The sequence below is a fragment of the Mustela nivalis genome, assembly GCF_964662115.1.
Source record: "Mustela nivalis genome assembly, contig: HAP1_SCAFFOLD_609, whole genome shotgun sequence".
NCBI lineage: Eukaryota > Metazoa > Chordata > Mammalia > Carnivora > Mustelidae > Mustela > Mustela nivalis.
The window spans coordinates 193,011-209,418 of NW_028136053.1; the positions used below are offsets into that span (position 1 = coordinate 193,011).

At 40.2% G+C, this 16,408-nt stretch overlaps 1 protein-coding gene across 1 annotated transcript in view; it reads right to left on the bottom strand.

Annotated features, from left to right (window-relative positions):
* Window positions 1-16,408, bottom strand: part of KIZ (kizuna centrosomal protein) — a 126,931-nt gene that overhangs the window by 32,062 nt on the left and 78,461 nt on the right. The window contains exons 7-8 of the mRNA XM_082750047.1: window positions 12,528-12,641; window positions 5,308-5,459 (exon numbers count right to left, since the gene is read on the bottom strand). Of these exons, the coding sequence (XP_082606173.1) occupies window positions 5,308-5,459; window positions 12,528-12,641 (266 nt within the window). The remainder of the gene's footprint in view (window positions 1-5,307; window positions 5,460-12,527; window positions 12,642-16,408) is intronic.

The window sequence follows — 16,408 nt, forward strand, 5'->3', positions numbered from 1 at the left end:
TGATAGAAGGTCAAATTACTACAGGAGAATGGCTGGCTTGGCTTTAGTGGACCATGGAGCCAACAGAGAACAGCAGATGTGCCCAGCAGGTCATCCGTAAAGGAATCCACAATATAAGGCCCCAATAAGCAGGGAATAATGATAAGCAGCACAGTAAGAAACACCAGCCTCAGATAAGGAATAGTCAGAAGGTTTTGAGTCAAAAACAAGTTTGGTAGAGTTGGGAGAAACATCTGTAATACATTCTCAAATTGTATTTTTTGCAGACCTTTTAGAAAGGCATATTTTTAAGGAAGCCCCCGACTTGAAGGCGCTACAACACTAACCCATACCTGCACAGGAACAAAGCCCAGAGAAGAGAGAACAAGCTGCTTTACACAGCTCATGCTGGGACTGAATGGGCTCTGCAAATTGGAGCTCTCTATGTGAAAAATGCCACCAGACAACAACTTTTCCTACCGGCCTCCTGATGGTGCTTATGAATGGACTATGCTTGGGTTTCAACTTATCCGTTAGCTAATAAAGGCTCTCTTTGATTGCATACATTTTGAGCCCAGGAGGGCGATGGAGACTGTCACTGTTTAAGTCTGATGCTTAAGTCAATATCAATAAGCTAGTCTCTCACTTTTCTGCCTTCCCCAGAGCCAGGCAAAAGGGAAATTCAATGCCAAGGCACACACTGTTTGCAGAATGACTGGTGGTGATATCTCTACATTTCAGATCTTACTTTTTATTTTTATTTTTTTAAAAGATTATTTATTTATTTGACAGAGAGAGAAAGAGAGAGAAACAGTGAGAGAGGGAACACAAGCAGGGGGAGTGGGAGAGGGAGAAGCAGGCTCTCCACAGAGCAGGGAGCCCTATGCAGTGCTCGGATCCCAGGACCCTGGGATCATGACCTGAGTTGAAGGCAGCTGCTTAACGAAGGAACCACCCACAGTCACCCACACATTTCAGATCTCATAAAAGATAAATCATCCCATGAATTATACTCAGCAGGACACCTAGAGTTATTGATTCAATGTGCTAGAATTTTCCTCAAAGTTCAGTTTCAATATGGATCCTGCTAGGTCGAGAGCCCCGAGAGTCATCTCTTAATTTATATCCAGAAACAATCAAGTGTGAGATTCACATGCATAGATAGATAGATGAATGTATTACTGGAAAAGACATTATGTCCTAAACACTATTAAAATAAATGAAAGGAGGAAATCAAACTGTTCAAAATATTGTAAGAAATTGCACCAATTTATAGGGGAAAAAAAAGTTCTAACAAGTCAGTAAGAAAAAAATTACTAACCTAATAGAAAGATGAGCAAAGAACATGAACCTGCAAATTATTAAAGAAGAAATACAAATGGCTAACAAATAGGTAGGGGAAAATTTGACCTCAATTGTAATAGAAAGGTCAAATGAACAACAAAAAAAAATTGGATGTCATTTGTACTTCTCAATCTTGTTCCAAAAAAAATAAAAGTCAATAGTATCCAATTTCATAAAAAGCTCAGGGAAATCACATTTTCATTCATTCCTTGTAACTGATGACCCTTCCAGAGTGAGACGTACTGGTGCATAGCTACAGTGTGAGAGATACATGTACCTTCTGACCTCACAATTCCACATCTAGAAATTCATCCTAAGGGAATAGTGTGGACATCTGTAAAAATTGAATGGCCCAGATGTTCTTTGAAATATTTTTTACTAGAGGAACAATTAAAAACAAAAGAGACTGGAGTATCCATACGGGGATATCTGTACAGCGATTTGAAATGATGTAGAAGAACATGGGATGATATGAAGGAACCCTACTTGGGACAAGTGGGAAAAAAAGCAGCTTTGTACCTACAGTACAGCCTATGTTTGTCAATATATTAAATATTAAGAACCACATACTGCAATTCCAACGGAAAATTATCTTTTATTCTTTTTGCTTATCTCAATATTCCAAATTTGGAGGGGTTTTTTTTCTGCTAGTTTTTTTTTTTTTTTTTTTTTTTAACATATGCTACCCATAAAAGAGGCCAGTTTCTGTGATGGGTGCTACAAATATAAAGAGAAGGTAAATGTGAAAGCATTTAGTAAAATTAAATTCTCTCCTATACATAAATCAGTGCTATTAGTGCAGATACAAAAAAAAAAAAAAAAAAAAGAAAATTAAAAAAAATCAGGTGACATTTTCTTCTAATACACAGATTTAATTGATCTTCCTCAAGGACCCTCCTCTTGCACACTGGAAGTAATTTTTCACAAGTTAAAGCAAAATGCTCTTAAGTTATATCTAAGTTATAGGAGGAGAAGAGGAAAAGTTATGGGAAAGGGGGTTTTTATCTATGTAGCAATTAAAAGAAACAGGAAAGTATTCATATGAGCCAGCAAACATATATTCAAGAGATAAGATCAAAAATTCTGTCCATCATTTAGGGAGAGATGAAGGGATTTCTGTGACTAGTCACATGTCCCTCTGGTGGTGCATGTGTGGTGAGGGACATGACTGACCTGCTCTGCAGGTGAAACCAGCAAGCCACTCTGCTTTGCCTGGAGGAGTTCTCCTGGCAAAAAGAGGCATCACGTAGGAAAAAAGGAGTATTAAGGCACTTAGTGTTTTAATGAAGCACCCAACTCATTCTTTTTTCCACATAAAGTAATTACAAATTTTTCTGATTTAAAAGCAAGCAGCTCAATTATGTAATTACCTAATAGGTTATGCAGGTGCTGTGGATCTTATCTGGTCTCGAGGGGACATAATCTGAGTTTCCTCGGCTTTAATGATGTATTTACTCAAGAGACAGGATTGACTCCAGCTGACAGCAAAGGGACCCACAGGTAAACATCATTTACATGTGGCTGTTTAATTAGCCATTTACCCAAGAGATCAAAGTAAATATTTCTGAGCTTCATTAGGTTCTTCACTAAGTAATTTCTAGTAGAGCTTTCTTAAATTTTGAAAATCTCTTAGTTTTATGATTTTTATCTATGGAGAAATATTTAACCCATATACTAAATGTGTATATTGTTTCAATGCAGAGAAACAACTCAAAGACACTTGAAATTTTGCTCATTGTGACAGAATGTGTAAAACAAAGCAGTCCTAGAATTCACAAAAGCATTTTGTTGTAAAGTTCACAAGGCTCATCTTGCTCATGTCATTTTGGTAACAGGGTTCTTTAGGGCTTTGCATTTCTTCAGTCCCAAACAGAAACTTCTCACTTACTTCTACTTTTAAGGGCAGATTTCATCATTAATTTGTTGGTAGCTTTTATGATTGTCACAAAGATGAGATCACAATGATTTAAGAAGGAACAAAAAGTATACTAGGGGAGGCAGAACATCATTTGGTTTCAAAGTTTTTAATCAAGCTGCCCCCTTCCCATTAATACTGGAATTATTATTTGAAAAATTATGAGTGAATTGGTAGTCTGGAACTTGGAATATGTGTTCTACTATCAACAACTTAAATAGCAAGATGACTAGATAGCGAAGGGAAGTATACCAGTACTTCTGTCACCCTTGATGTGGGTGAAATGTGAAGTACTTGCCGTGAATGAAATGAATGGGAAACAATGTTGTTATAAAATAGTACTGAATAAAATGGACAACAAAACCTGAGAATAAAATTCTTCTTAAGAACCACATTTATCAACAAGTATGGAATGGACCTAAGAAACACAGGTTCTGTTTTTCCTAAAGAATATCGTTCTTTATTTACCGAATCACACAAAATGCAACAAAATGCAAATGTGTGCAAGGGGGATACATCCAAGATTATCTGTGAAAAGGGAAATAGGATCCATGAGAGAAACATGTAGCTGTATCTGTAACTGCAATAGTGATTTCAGAAGGAAGCAAGTAGGAGGAGGGCAGGGAGGCATAAGGTGATGGCAGGTTTTGTAGGAAGAAGGAAGCAGAAGGTGAGGTTTGAAAAAAATCTGGTGCAATGGTAACAACACACATGAACTTGGACAGGCATGGGACTTAATATTAAGTTCATTACATCATTCTATGTGTGTATGTTTGAAATCCTTAAAAAAATCCTTGTCCTCTCTTTTTACTTTAGTTAAGATAGAGGCAAGGAAGGGGGGGCTTGAAGGATGGAAGGTGCTCTGAAAGGGGAAGTGATGGCAGAGACTCGACTGCATAGTGACAGTGGTGTGTGACTTCAGAGCTGAGGTGGCAAGGCTTGCCTCCAGGAGGGGCATGTGTCAAATCCTTGAACCCTGAATATGATACAAATACAAACTTAAGAAAAGATCAAAGCCAGAAGACCTTACATTGAAGATGAGAAAACATACTTTGAAACAAGACACAGTGACAAGACATTAAACTTAGAAGAAGTGCCATCTCTCTGAATAGATGGCCTTCTAGAGAATCATGAAGACTACACTGGGCATGCTTTAGACCTGGGCTTCCGGGTCCTCTCTTGCTCTCCTTGGGGATCTACTCCATCTGTTCAGCATCTTCACACTCTCCCTCAGGCGATTCCTTGCTTAAAAAACTCTTAGGGCTTTCCAGGTCTGCTAAACCAAATACAAACTCCCCACTTGTGCTGGATGGATGCTGCACACAGGGCCCATGACCACTCAGGACCTTGGAGGGATCCTGCCCTCCAACCAGAAGGACCAGAGCTCGGTTCTACTTCCTGGGCCTGTTCTTTGGCTCCCAAGAGCACTTCCCTGTTGCCCCTGCCATCACCTTCCTGATACACCCACCTGCACTCAGTCTATTAATATTCTGTCTCTCTTTTACAGGTCATCTCATACCTCTCTACTTCCTCTGCTGTAAAGTCAGCCCTCATTGGATCTCTGGGTGGCTTGGCTCCTTTTTCTGAAGGCCCATAGCCTTTGGTATTCTCTTATTGCACACATCCCACTATGCCATTCCCCAGAAGGAGATGCCACATTTTTATTTCTTTTTTTCTCTTCAATGGATCTGGTCTGGTACCTGTGTACAGAGGTGGATCAATATGTATTTGCTGAATTAACATTTATGACTGTTCAGTATTTTTAAAGTATGGAGTAGAGAAAGAAAACCAGAATGCTATAAAATGCTTCTAAGTTCTTGGAAAAATGTTGTGCTTGTTGTGTCTAATTAGGTCACCTCCAGGATCTCAATTAACTGTATGGAGGAAGTTGAGATTCCTACATAAAACTCTGTGCAAAAGGCCTAATGTGCAAGCAAACCAACCATAAAAACTCACTTATTATGGAATATTTTAAAAAATTATTTTAACCATTGTCAAGAATGTGACTATTTCTACAAATAATCCTTTGCATAAACTTTAAACTTATTTTTTAAAAAAGTAAATATTACTGACCCTTGTCATCTGGTCCATATTTTTGACTGGGAAAACTTCAGATGACTTAGCTACCTCTTCTCTGATAGAATTATCATGTTCTTGCAAGGTGGCGACACGCTGACCCAAGTGTGCCCTCAATAAGGCTGCTGCTGCTGCTTGTTCAGATCTATAAAACAGAAAGGGGAGACACATTAAAGGTTGGCCGTACTGTATTACCTAGGAGATTCCTTCATTTTTAGAGGTGCCATAGTCAAGTCAGCAAAGGACAGTTTATCCAAAAAAGTCTGGAACCTAGTATATTCGGGACTAAGATAATTTCCAGGGTCTGGGTATCTTTTTTTTTTTTTTTTTCCATTTACTTTGGTTATGAGTTCACTGCTAAATGAGCATTCCCAACTTTGATTGTCTACAGGAACTACCTGGGGAGCTTTGCAAAATCTAAGTGTCTGGTGCCACCCCTAAAGGATCTAGTAAAATTGGACCGGGGTGTGGTCTGGCTGTTAGGACTTTTTTAAGGCTCACAGACAGAGTGATTCTAGTATATAGCCATGGTTTCAAATCACGGCATAGATGGTCAAGCTCCTCTTACATGGGGTTAAAAAAACCGATCACATTTTATGCTCAAAAACAGTTTATCCTTGTTATACTCTTACTATGGTCTACTTGTAATTAAAAAGCACTAAGATAATATTAGGAAAGACTTAAAAGTGAGCCTAAATTATATAGCATGTAGTACACCTCTGGGGTAGGAGATGGACAAGATGAGCCTGGAACACCTTGGCATCACAGAGGAAGCTCTCTGAGACTACTGAGTCATGTCTAAAGGCCTCACAGGCTACTGTGAAGGGGATCCCAGTGGCCCCAGATGAGACAATGTGAACATCAAAAAGAACAATGACTGCAATGGACTGACACACAGCAGATATACGAAAATCATGAGTTCATTTTAAAAAAATAACCAAAAAAGTAAGGAAGCTTTGAAAAGAATAAGAACCTCTGGATTTAGCCTTAAAAAAGGAAGCAAGTCTTACCACATGCAGCAATATGCATAAATCTTAAGGACATTATGCTAAAGTAAATAAGCTAGTCACAAAAAGGCAAATACTGGAGGATTCGACTCACATAAGGTACCTAAAATGGTCAAATTCATGGAAATAGCAGAATGGTGCTTGCCAGGGGCTTGGAGGGAGGGAGAAATGGAGAGCTGTTTAATGGGTATAGAGTTTCAGTTTTTTAAGATGAAAAAGTACTGGGGATCTGGTGCCCAACAATGTGAATGTCCTCAGTGCTTCTGAACACTTGAAATTGGTTAAGATGGGGAGCACCTGAGTGGCTCAGTCAGTTAAGCATCTGCCTTTCAGCTCAGGTCACAGTCCAGCGTCCTGGGATCAAGCCCTGCATTGGGCTCCCTGCTCAGCAAGGGGTCGGCTTCTCCTTCCATCCCTCTCCCCACTCATGCTCTCTCTCCCTTACTCTCATTCCCTCTCTCTCTTGCTCGCAAACAAACAAATGAAATCTTTAAAAAAAAATGGTTAAGATGGTAACTTTTGCTGTGTGTGTCTTGTTTTGTTTTGTTTTCTTGCTGTGTGTGTTTTTACCACAATTAATAATATAAACCAACCAACCAACCAACAAACCTTTGGAGGTTGCTAGGGCAACAACTTATTCTGAAAATTGGTAAGTAAAGGGACAGAATCATTTGTTCCACCCTTTCGGTCAAAAAAATGCATTTCAGGATTACCAAGAAGTTGATGGACAAAATTCTCCCAACTAATAAATGCACAACAAATGAATAAATTAGTCACCATTCTATAAGTCCAAATTAATGAATGCATCCAAGAAATGATAATTTTGTGAAAACTGCGTACTGGTAAACGTCCTACTAAAGGCATCAGTGTGCCAACAATTGGACCCAGCCATCCCATGCTGCCTGCGGATGTGTAACAGAGGGACCACCACCAAAGACTTTGTCTTGTCATCTTGTATCTGGATTGAACCACCAGTTCATGGGTAGCATCATGTGGAACCTTTTTCAAACAAATCAAATATAAAAAGACTTTGAGACAATCAAGGTCAATTGGCAAAGAATAGGTATTAGATAAGGAATCTTGTTAAACGTAATGTATCAAATGCTTATCTGTTAGAAAGGTAAGTATTTGTATTTATAAAGGAAATATGTTTTCTGTTTTAAATGACTCAAGAAAAAAGTATAGGGGAGGAAAAAGGCTAAAAAAATGTTGACAATTGGTAGAACATGATTATAAATACATGGGATTTCATTATGTTGTTATATTTACTCTTGTGAATTTTTTAAAATTTCAAAGTAGAAAGTTAAAAAAAAAAAACCCAGTGTATTAGTGCCTGTAACTACTTGTAAATGCATAAAAATAAGAGATTGAGATTGAGAGATGGATGGAAGGATGGAAAGACAGACAGATACAGGTGTATAATAACATGTCAATGGTAGATCTGAGGGGTGGATATAGGGCTCTGTACAGTTTTCTTTATTTTTCTTTATGTTTGGAAATTTTCATAACAAAATGTTTGGGGGGGAAAGTAAGTCTATGTACAATTGAGACCTTTCTTTAATGAATCTTAATTGTTATAATCTTTGCTTGACTTAACCAAGACGTGCCTAAAGTAGGATGTGTCATGGGGATCCTTGAACTTCTTTAGAAACTTCCCAAGATGATTCCAAAGTTTCTGGCTGGTTTGGCAAAAGCCCCTTCAGCAACTTGAATTTCTTCACTTCTTCCAGACTTCACTGAAGTCATAATGCCACCCAGTTCCTTTGTTCTGATTCTATACAAATGAAGGAACATCCATCTGCATTTGGTTTCACAATAGATTTCCCTACTGAGAAAATGTACTCACAGGACAGGAGCAAATTCTAGTCTATTCCGCTGTTCCATTTCTTATAATGAGTAAATCAACTGTGTTTCTGGTCTGAAAGCATATTTAGTTAGGTTGAATTAAACTTGAAAATAAGTTGAATTCGGATGAATTACATTAATTAAATTAGTTGGGAAGGATTGAACAATCAGAGACCAGTCTCTCAGGTGATTGACACATATGATTTCTGCGGAGGCAAAGCCAAGGCAAGACTCTGGCTACTAATAACCCCACCAACTATAACCATCCTTCAGGTCCTTGGATGAAGAACTAGCTAAGGTTTTCCACAATTACTGTACAAACTTCACAAAAGGACAAAACCATTAATCAACTTGCACGAGGCCAAACAGCAAATGAACTACTGAAGGAGTTACATCTAGAATCTGTGACTTTGGAACAGCTAAGCCAAGACTTAAAGTTCAAAAAATGGGCTTTTCTGCAGATTTATTTCAGGATCAATTGGGCAAGGAATGCAAGAGCCATGGCTGTTTTTGCATGAAGTGTTGTCCGTGGTTCTACATAAAAACACCAAATCAAAAAATTTGCGAAGTGGTACAAAGCCCTCTAACGTGTTTTTTCTTCTTTTATGCACTTCTGTTGAAGATTTGTAATGTCAGTGCCACAGAGAGAAAACAAAGTTTGGTGTCAGTTAAATGATATACTCCTCTAGTTAAAAATACAACAAAGGAAGAAACTTGTATCTATAATTAATTTCATATATTTAGAATGGCTTCCAATCAAAAAACTGCAATTAACACAAATGCACCTATGCTTCCTAACCACAACTGATTTATAACAGATTGGTAATTGATCAAAATTTTAAATGCAGGCAAATTAATGAACATCTTGATTTTTATTTTGAACACAGTCAGATAAAATAAAGATGTTTTTATATGTTGTAATCCAAACAATATAAAGCTGACTCAGTTTTTCAGTGTGAGTTTGAGAGCAAAATTGGGAGACTATGTTTGAGAGTAAGCCACTAAGAGAGACAATTAATTAATTGCATGATGGCTCATCATTTAAGATAAAACTACTTACTAAGTGATCATTATTATCTTAAAATATGCTTTCCCAGATGCCTGGGTGGCTCAGTGGGTTAAATAAAGCCTCTGCCTTCAGCTCAGGTCATGATCTCGGGGTGCTGGGATTAAGCCCCACATCGGGCTCTCTGCTAATCAGGGAGCCTGCTTCCTACTCTCTCTCTTTCTCTGCCTGTCTCTCTGCCTGCTTGTGATTTCTGTCTGTCAAATAAATAAATAAAATATTTTAAAAAAATGTTTTCCCAAAGGCATTGATGAATGAAATTTTTTATCAAGTACCCCAAATGACACTAAGCATATTTTAGTAGTTCATTAATTATTTAAAATACTGACTTAGTCCTCTACGTACTAAAAAGCCTTTCTTTCAAATGAAGGTCTTTGAACACTTAATCCTTGATATAACAAAAATCAATAACGATGATAGTAATGGTCTTGTTCTTTTTTCTTTTCTGTTCTTCATCTTTTCTTGATACTTCATTTTATGAGCAGGAATTTGGAAGTCTTCACATTACCTTTTAGCATAGGCCATGGGGCAGGTATCCTAGTCTAAGGATGAGATTAAAGAGGTCGATTGCCATGGTTTGGTCAAGGGCACAAGCAGGATTTCAGCCACACCAAACATGGCTCTATTCAATAGGCTTTGAGGAGTTCATAATTGCTAGAGACATCCCACTCTGTCTGGCTTAGACTTCTATGAAATCAGAATCATTAGCAATCAAGGAACAAAAGCAGATCATTCTTTCCAAATCTGCGTCTCTGAGATGGTTTATCAAATTGACTAATTTGGTCCAGGGGAGATCACCAAGACAGCAGGAGTATTTCACTTAGGGGAATACCCAGCAATAACTATTGGGTGTTGAGGGGTGTAGGGGCGTCGTTAGAGCAAGGAGGACAGTGGGGAGCCCGATGCCAGGGTTAAAACCGTTAGAAAGAACGTGTATTTAAAAACCTACTTGTCTCTCACAGGTCCTATAAAACTTGGCACTTTTTCCAAGGCTAGACAGCAAAACAGTGACAATCAGTGCGTGTTACACACTATTCCCACAGTACATGCGACAATTCTAATTGTAACAGAACATAACACTGACATTAGTAACCATTCCTGACTTCTTTATCTGGCTTTGAAAAATGATTGTGGTAACCAAACAGTCTTGAAGGCTACAGATATTAATTTTAAAATTTGTGTTCATCATAAAGAAGGATGATTCTTAGAGAAGGCTGATTTATACACAACTATAGATCAATAGTCACGTAAAATGCAACCTTTCATAATGGAAATCAATGCTCTATCATGCATGTTGAGAAACTATAACAAACGTTAGTCTAGTAGATATAGATATTATATCTTCTCACCCACAATCACAGTTTGGCAGCCGAGGTTAAGAGAGTCAAACAATGAATCATTTAGTCTACAAGTCAGTTTGCACACAGAATTACAAATGCATATATGCTTCCTATGCCACATGCCACAACTGTGGTTTATGCTGAACAGTATATCAACAGATATAAAAGGCAGTGAGAAAGAAATAGGGGCCCAGTCAAAAGCCTCACGACACACAAGCACTGAACAACCTATAGAGTGCAGAAAGACTCCTTCCAGGCAGCTTCTTCCACCACCTTGTAAAGGAGTATTTTAAGACTGCTCTTTCATTTCACATGATAAATACATGGAGGAGGATTATTTTTCCTTTACTGCTTTAGGTTGAAAAGCTACTGGCTAGGAAGGTCATTTCCAACATTTCCCATAGTTTGGGGATCACTAGTGGAGATGCTGAGGGTAAAGGAAATGCACTCAGGACTTGTGAAGCTCACTGTGGTCTGTGAAATGGAACCATTCAATTGGTCAAGTTTGTTTGTTTGTTTGCTTGCTTGTTTTGCAATAAGGCCCTTTTAGAGACCATTATCCTGACTTCTCATGCCTTAAGGGGATCCCATATATACTACCCTTAGGCTGAATTCTACTCTAAAGAAAGTAGTGAACAAAAAACAGTGAACATGGCACATTAAAGGTAGATAAAAAGATGTTGGAGCTAAGATAACCAGACCCCAAGAGCCCCTCCTGTGCTCTCAGTCACACTAGGTCCTTGCAGATGGGCTTTCACAGACACCCATCTGCTGACCAGGCCTGAGCAATAATCTGTTTTCTACTAGTAAATGGTAGGACATATTTTTATAAGAAGAAATACAGTCAATCCCCAAAATATAAATCAAAGAACACTGGCAACATTTATGCCACATGAATTAGGTACCTACCAGATGACAGTACTGGACAAACCGTTACGCACTTTACATATTTGTAATTTTATGAACTCAGTAAGTAGCCCACTGTCACAAAACTTCTGGGGGCCATGAACAGAAACCCACACTGCCTAAAAGGTGGGTAGAGTGTATGGAATGGATTTCTCTTTGACTTGGGAAAAATGTATAAGCATTATGTATGGTTCATATGCACCAACCACCCTGCAAATAATTAACTTCCTCTCATCCCAGATTTGTGACCATTTAAGGCATATCTTTGGAATGGTGGCTCTCAAACTGGAAGGAGCAGAGTTCCCTTAAGGGTTTATTAAAATCCAGATGGCCAAACTGCACCTCCAGATTCCTGATTCAGGGGTTCTGAGGTGGGGCCTGAGAACACATGTTTCTTTCTTTTATTTTTTTAAAAATTTTTTAACAATTTCATTTATTTGTGAAGGCACACAAGTAGGCAGAGGAGCAGGCAGATGGGGAGGTGGAAGTGGGCTACCCACTGAGCAGGGAGTCTGATGGGGGGCTCAGTTCCAGGACCCTTCAGGAGCTGAAGGCAAACGCTTTACCGACTGAGTGACCCAGGTGTCCCAGAACACGTGTTTCTAACAAACTCCCAGGTTTTGTTGATGCTGCTAGTCCAGTGACCACACCTACAAATTAGAGGCCTGTGTCACTAGCATGACCTTGGACATTGAGGAATGCATCCCTCTAGGTGGTGGTTATAATGGATCATATCCTGGGTTGTTCTCAAAGTATGCTAATATGCCAGACAAAGGCTACCTGCACTCCCTGCCCCCTGCCCCCCAGCAAGCCCTTAAAACACTGCTATGAGCAGACACTGAGTAGATATATCCAATTAATAGGAACAGATATATTTACAAAGAAGTGAGAGTATTGTGATTTACAGTTGGTAAAAAGGTTAAACTGATGACTACAAGCATCTACCCCGGTCACCACTGGATGAGCTCGGAGTCTGCAACTCTGTAACCCTTCACATGTGGAAACTCGAGAAACAAGAATGGCTATTGCACCCCAGCAGCGATTAATACCTGACTTGCTTTTCACTGCTGTCACCCGCAGATAAGGGTCTCGGAAACTGGTGAAGGACAGCTGCTCTGAAGGTTTCAAGGTCTTCTTCCAGAATGTCACTGTGATTATAGAGCCTATAAAATAAAACAGGTGCTGCATGAGATGTTTATTTAAGCACAGACCCCCTGCTTCTAGAATCTATGGTGGTTCCTTGTGGTTTATTGAAATATATCTGTAATATAATCTAGACATAAAAATGCAGCAACTAGACTGTCTCTTGACAAAAATGTAAAATGGGGCAGTTTGAAAAACTTGTTTGTGTGTATGTAGCAGTTTTAAATCCATCAGAGGAAGCAACTTTTAACCCTTTGAAGCCTTCAACGTTGTTCAATCTATAGCTGTGCAATCTCATTCCACATTGCATCTGACTGATAGGAATGCTAGATAATCTTAACCGTGGAAAAGGCTAATTTTATATTGTCAATCATAACAAAGTTAGAGCTCTACAACTCATGTGGAATTTACTTAAATTGTCACTGCTAAGAAATTGCAAACTGCTGGCTGAAGTATAGGTTATGTCCTCTATTTCTGAATGCAGAAAAATGACTATTATTTCTCCACTTGGATCCCACTACAATAAAATTTTCTTGTTCTTAGTAAGAACAGGAAAGTGTGGGAAGAGGGGGACTAGCCTTCATTATCTAGTTCCAGGATACTGGGGACCAGACAAGTCTAATAATTTGGCTACTGTTTCTAGTTAGGTCTGTCATGGTACAATTAGCCTCCAAAGAGATTAGCTAGTAACTTCCTTTTCAAAAATGTCTATTTTGGGGAAAGAATGATTCTAAAAAGCTATTGGGAGAGGATATCAAAAACAAGACAGTACTTCTACTTTAAAGGAGATGATCACAGTTGGGAATGTTTGATATATTACCCCCACCCCCCCAAAATGAAGCAACTCCTGAAGCAATATGTTAATTAGCAAAGTATTACTAATTTGTATTTACTTCCATAGTTGGTTATGTTACTGGATCCATTTGATAGCCCTATGCCTGACATCACAGGGATAAAGGAGATGTGCTCTGTCGTATGGGAGGGTGAGAGACAACTGCAGGCATAGTCCCCTTCCCTCCCCCACTATCTCCCTACTCTGATGCAGGCTTTTACTCTGGGCAGGAAATAAAAACAACCCCCTTTATCTGGGACCTATTTTGGGCTCTGGGTCATACTGTCAGTGCCCCAACTCCTTGCCAAGTTCTGACCTCCTGTTCAGACTCTGAGTTTGGATTCTTAGACCTTGTGGGCAAGACCCTAGGTTGGGAACTTTACTCCTGAGCTCTGCTGCCAAAAATCTTCTAGACTCCTGGCCCATATCACTTAAGTACCTATGAATACATTTTCTGGGCAAAATCTGGGTCCTAATTTTTCCTGAAAGGCTTTATCTTGCATCCACTAGATTCCCATAATAACACTTGCTCTTCAGAAGGGGAAGACAAGCCCGCCAGTGGTAAGCCAATTTTAGAGATGTAAAGGGGAGCTCACAATCAGTGGGCAGACGATCAGGAATGGTGAATGCCTCTGCCAGGTAGCATTTAGACAGAAGGGAGATAACACTTCAGGCTTCCAAGCAGCACAGACCACGGTGTCAGGAAATGCCAGGAAAGAGGGGTGTGGGGACCAGCAAGAAGACAAGTTTGGCCAGATAGGGGTTGCTGTTGATGGTGAAAGGATAGTACAGATGACTCCTGAAGAACACAGGCATTATGGGCACCAACCCCCTTGCCCCCTGCCCAATACAGTCAAAATGCCATACATAACTTTTGTTTGTTTATTTATTTTTAAAGATTTATTTATTTGAGAAAGAGAGAGAGAATGCACTAGTGGGAGGGGCAGAGAGAGATGGAGGGAGAATCTCAAGCAGACTCCATACTGAGCATGGAGCCCCACACAAGGCTTGACCTCACAACCTTGAGATCACAACTTAAATCAACAGCAAAAGTCAGATGTTTAACTGACTGCACCATCCAGATGCTCCATATATAAATTTTGATTGCTCCCAGCCCCCAACATAGTTGGTTAACACACATTTTTGCATACATATTATACGCTATAGTCTTATAATAAAGCTAGAGAAAAGAACCATTAAGAAAATCATAAGGAAGAGAAAACGCATTTACAATACCGTGTTTATTGATAAAAAGCTGCATATAAGTGGACCTGTGCAGTTCAAACCTGTTGTTCAAGGGGCAACTGAAATGGGAAATAAAATTTGATGTAAAACTCTGGTGAGAAAACAGCCATAAACCTTTCAGATTTCTGAGCTATGGCTGGTTTCCTAAAAGCAGCATTTTTGAGAAGGTTAGCCTGGCGGCCATGGGCTGCTGCTATTCGTGAAAGGAGAAACCGGAGGCCCCAAGCCAACCAAGAGGCTGAGCCTTCTCTCTTGGGCAAGGGGAAAGCGCAAAAATGTGAGAGCACCAGTGGCGGTGGCAGGGGAGAGAGCGAGCACCCCAGGTGGGGGCTGGTGGGGTGGGGTAGGGGGGACTGTGGAAGGCTTGCGGCTACGCTTCACTCACAGCTCCCACGTGGTTCTCAGTGACTATGATCTTCCTAGTCTTTAACAGAAGCCAGAAATCCACCATCGCAAGGTTTCTTTTCTTTTCTTTTCTTTTTTAAAGATTTTATTTATTTATTTTGAGAGAGAGTGAGAGAGAGCATGAGCGAGGAGAAGGTCAGAGGGAGAAGCAGACTCCCCATGGAGCTGGAAGCCCGATGAGGGACTCAATCCCTGGACTCTGGGATCATGACCTGAGCCGAAAGGCATTCGTCCAACTAACTGAGCCACCCAGGCGTCCCGCAAGGTTTATTTTCTTTTTTTTTTTTTTTTTTTAAGATTTTATTTATTTATTTGAGAGAGAGACAGTGAGAGAGAGCATGAGCGAGGAGAAGGTCAGAGGGAGAAGCAGACTCCCCATGCAGCTGGGAGCCCGATGCGGGACTCGATCCCGGGACTCCGGGATCATGACCTGAGCCGAAGGCAGTCGTCCAACCAACTGAGCCACCCAGGCGTCCCCGGCAAGGTTTATTTTCATAGGACATCTCCCAAATTTGCAAATGTGGCCATTAATTCAAAAGAAGGTTAAATCCTATGCTAGACAAACAGAGCCCACCTGCAAGAGTGGGGTCTTCAGCTTAGAATGCCTTTTGTCTGACTCCCTGAACCAGGTGGTACACCCAGAACAAGGACCACGGCTCGATGTTTCTGTAGCTCCTCTAGAATGGAGGCACGCTTGCGGAAGTCAGCAGACACTCAGGGATGCTGGTGTCCCTAGGCAGGCTGTGGGGGGGGGGGGGTGCTGTGGTGGGAACAGCTTCCCACCAGGGAGGAGTATTTTACCATTGTCATTCTTAACAATGGTGATAGGAGAAAGCAGACAGTTTGGGGCTATTGTTTCTAAATTCTCTACCAACAATGCACCTTGCTGCCACTGCCATCTCCCCCACCCTCCAGCCTGGTGTGCCAGTGCTTTATGACACCCAACTGTCTGGTGACATAACCCTGGTCCTTTTCCAATTTGAGCAATCCAAATGTCGGGCTCCCTTTGACTGGCTCATCTCATGCTTGTCTAGGCCCCTCTCTGACTAGCTCATTCCAGGGCTCTTTCTTATCCCTGACTTCCCTTAGCCCTCACTATATAGACAGCATTCTTCATTGTATGGAACTGCCCTTTAGTTAGGCCCTGTCTGCTTAGTCTGCTCTACAAAACCAAAAGCTTGTTGGAAAGAGCCACTGGACTTGTGGATTTTTATCTTATTTTAAGTTTCATACAGCACTCAGCATGACACTGAAGACACACTTAACAACACTGTGTGTTGAATGACAGGCCAAGATTCAAACCCA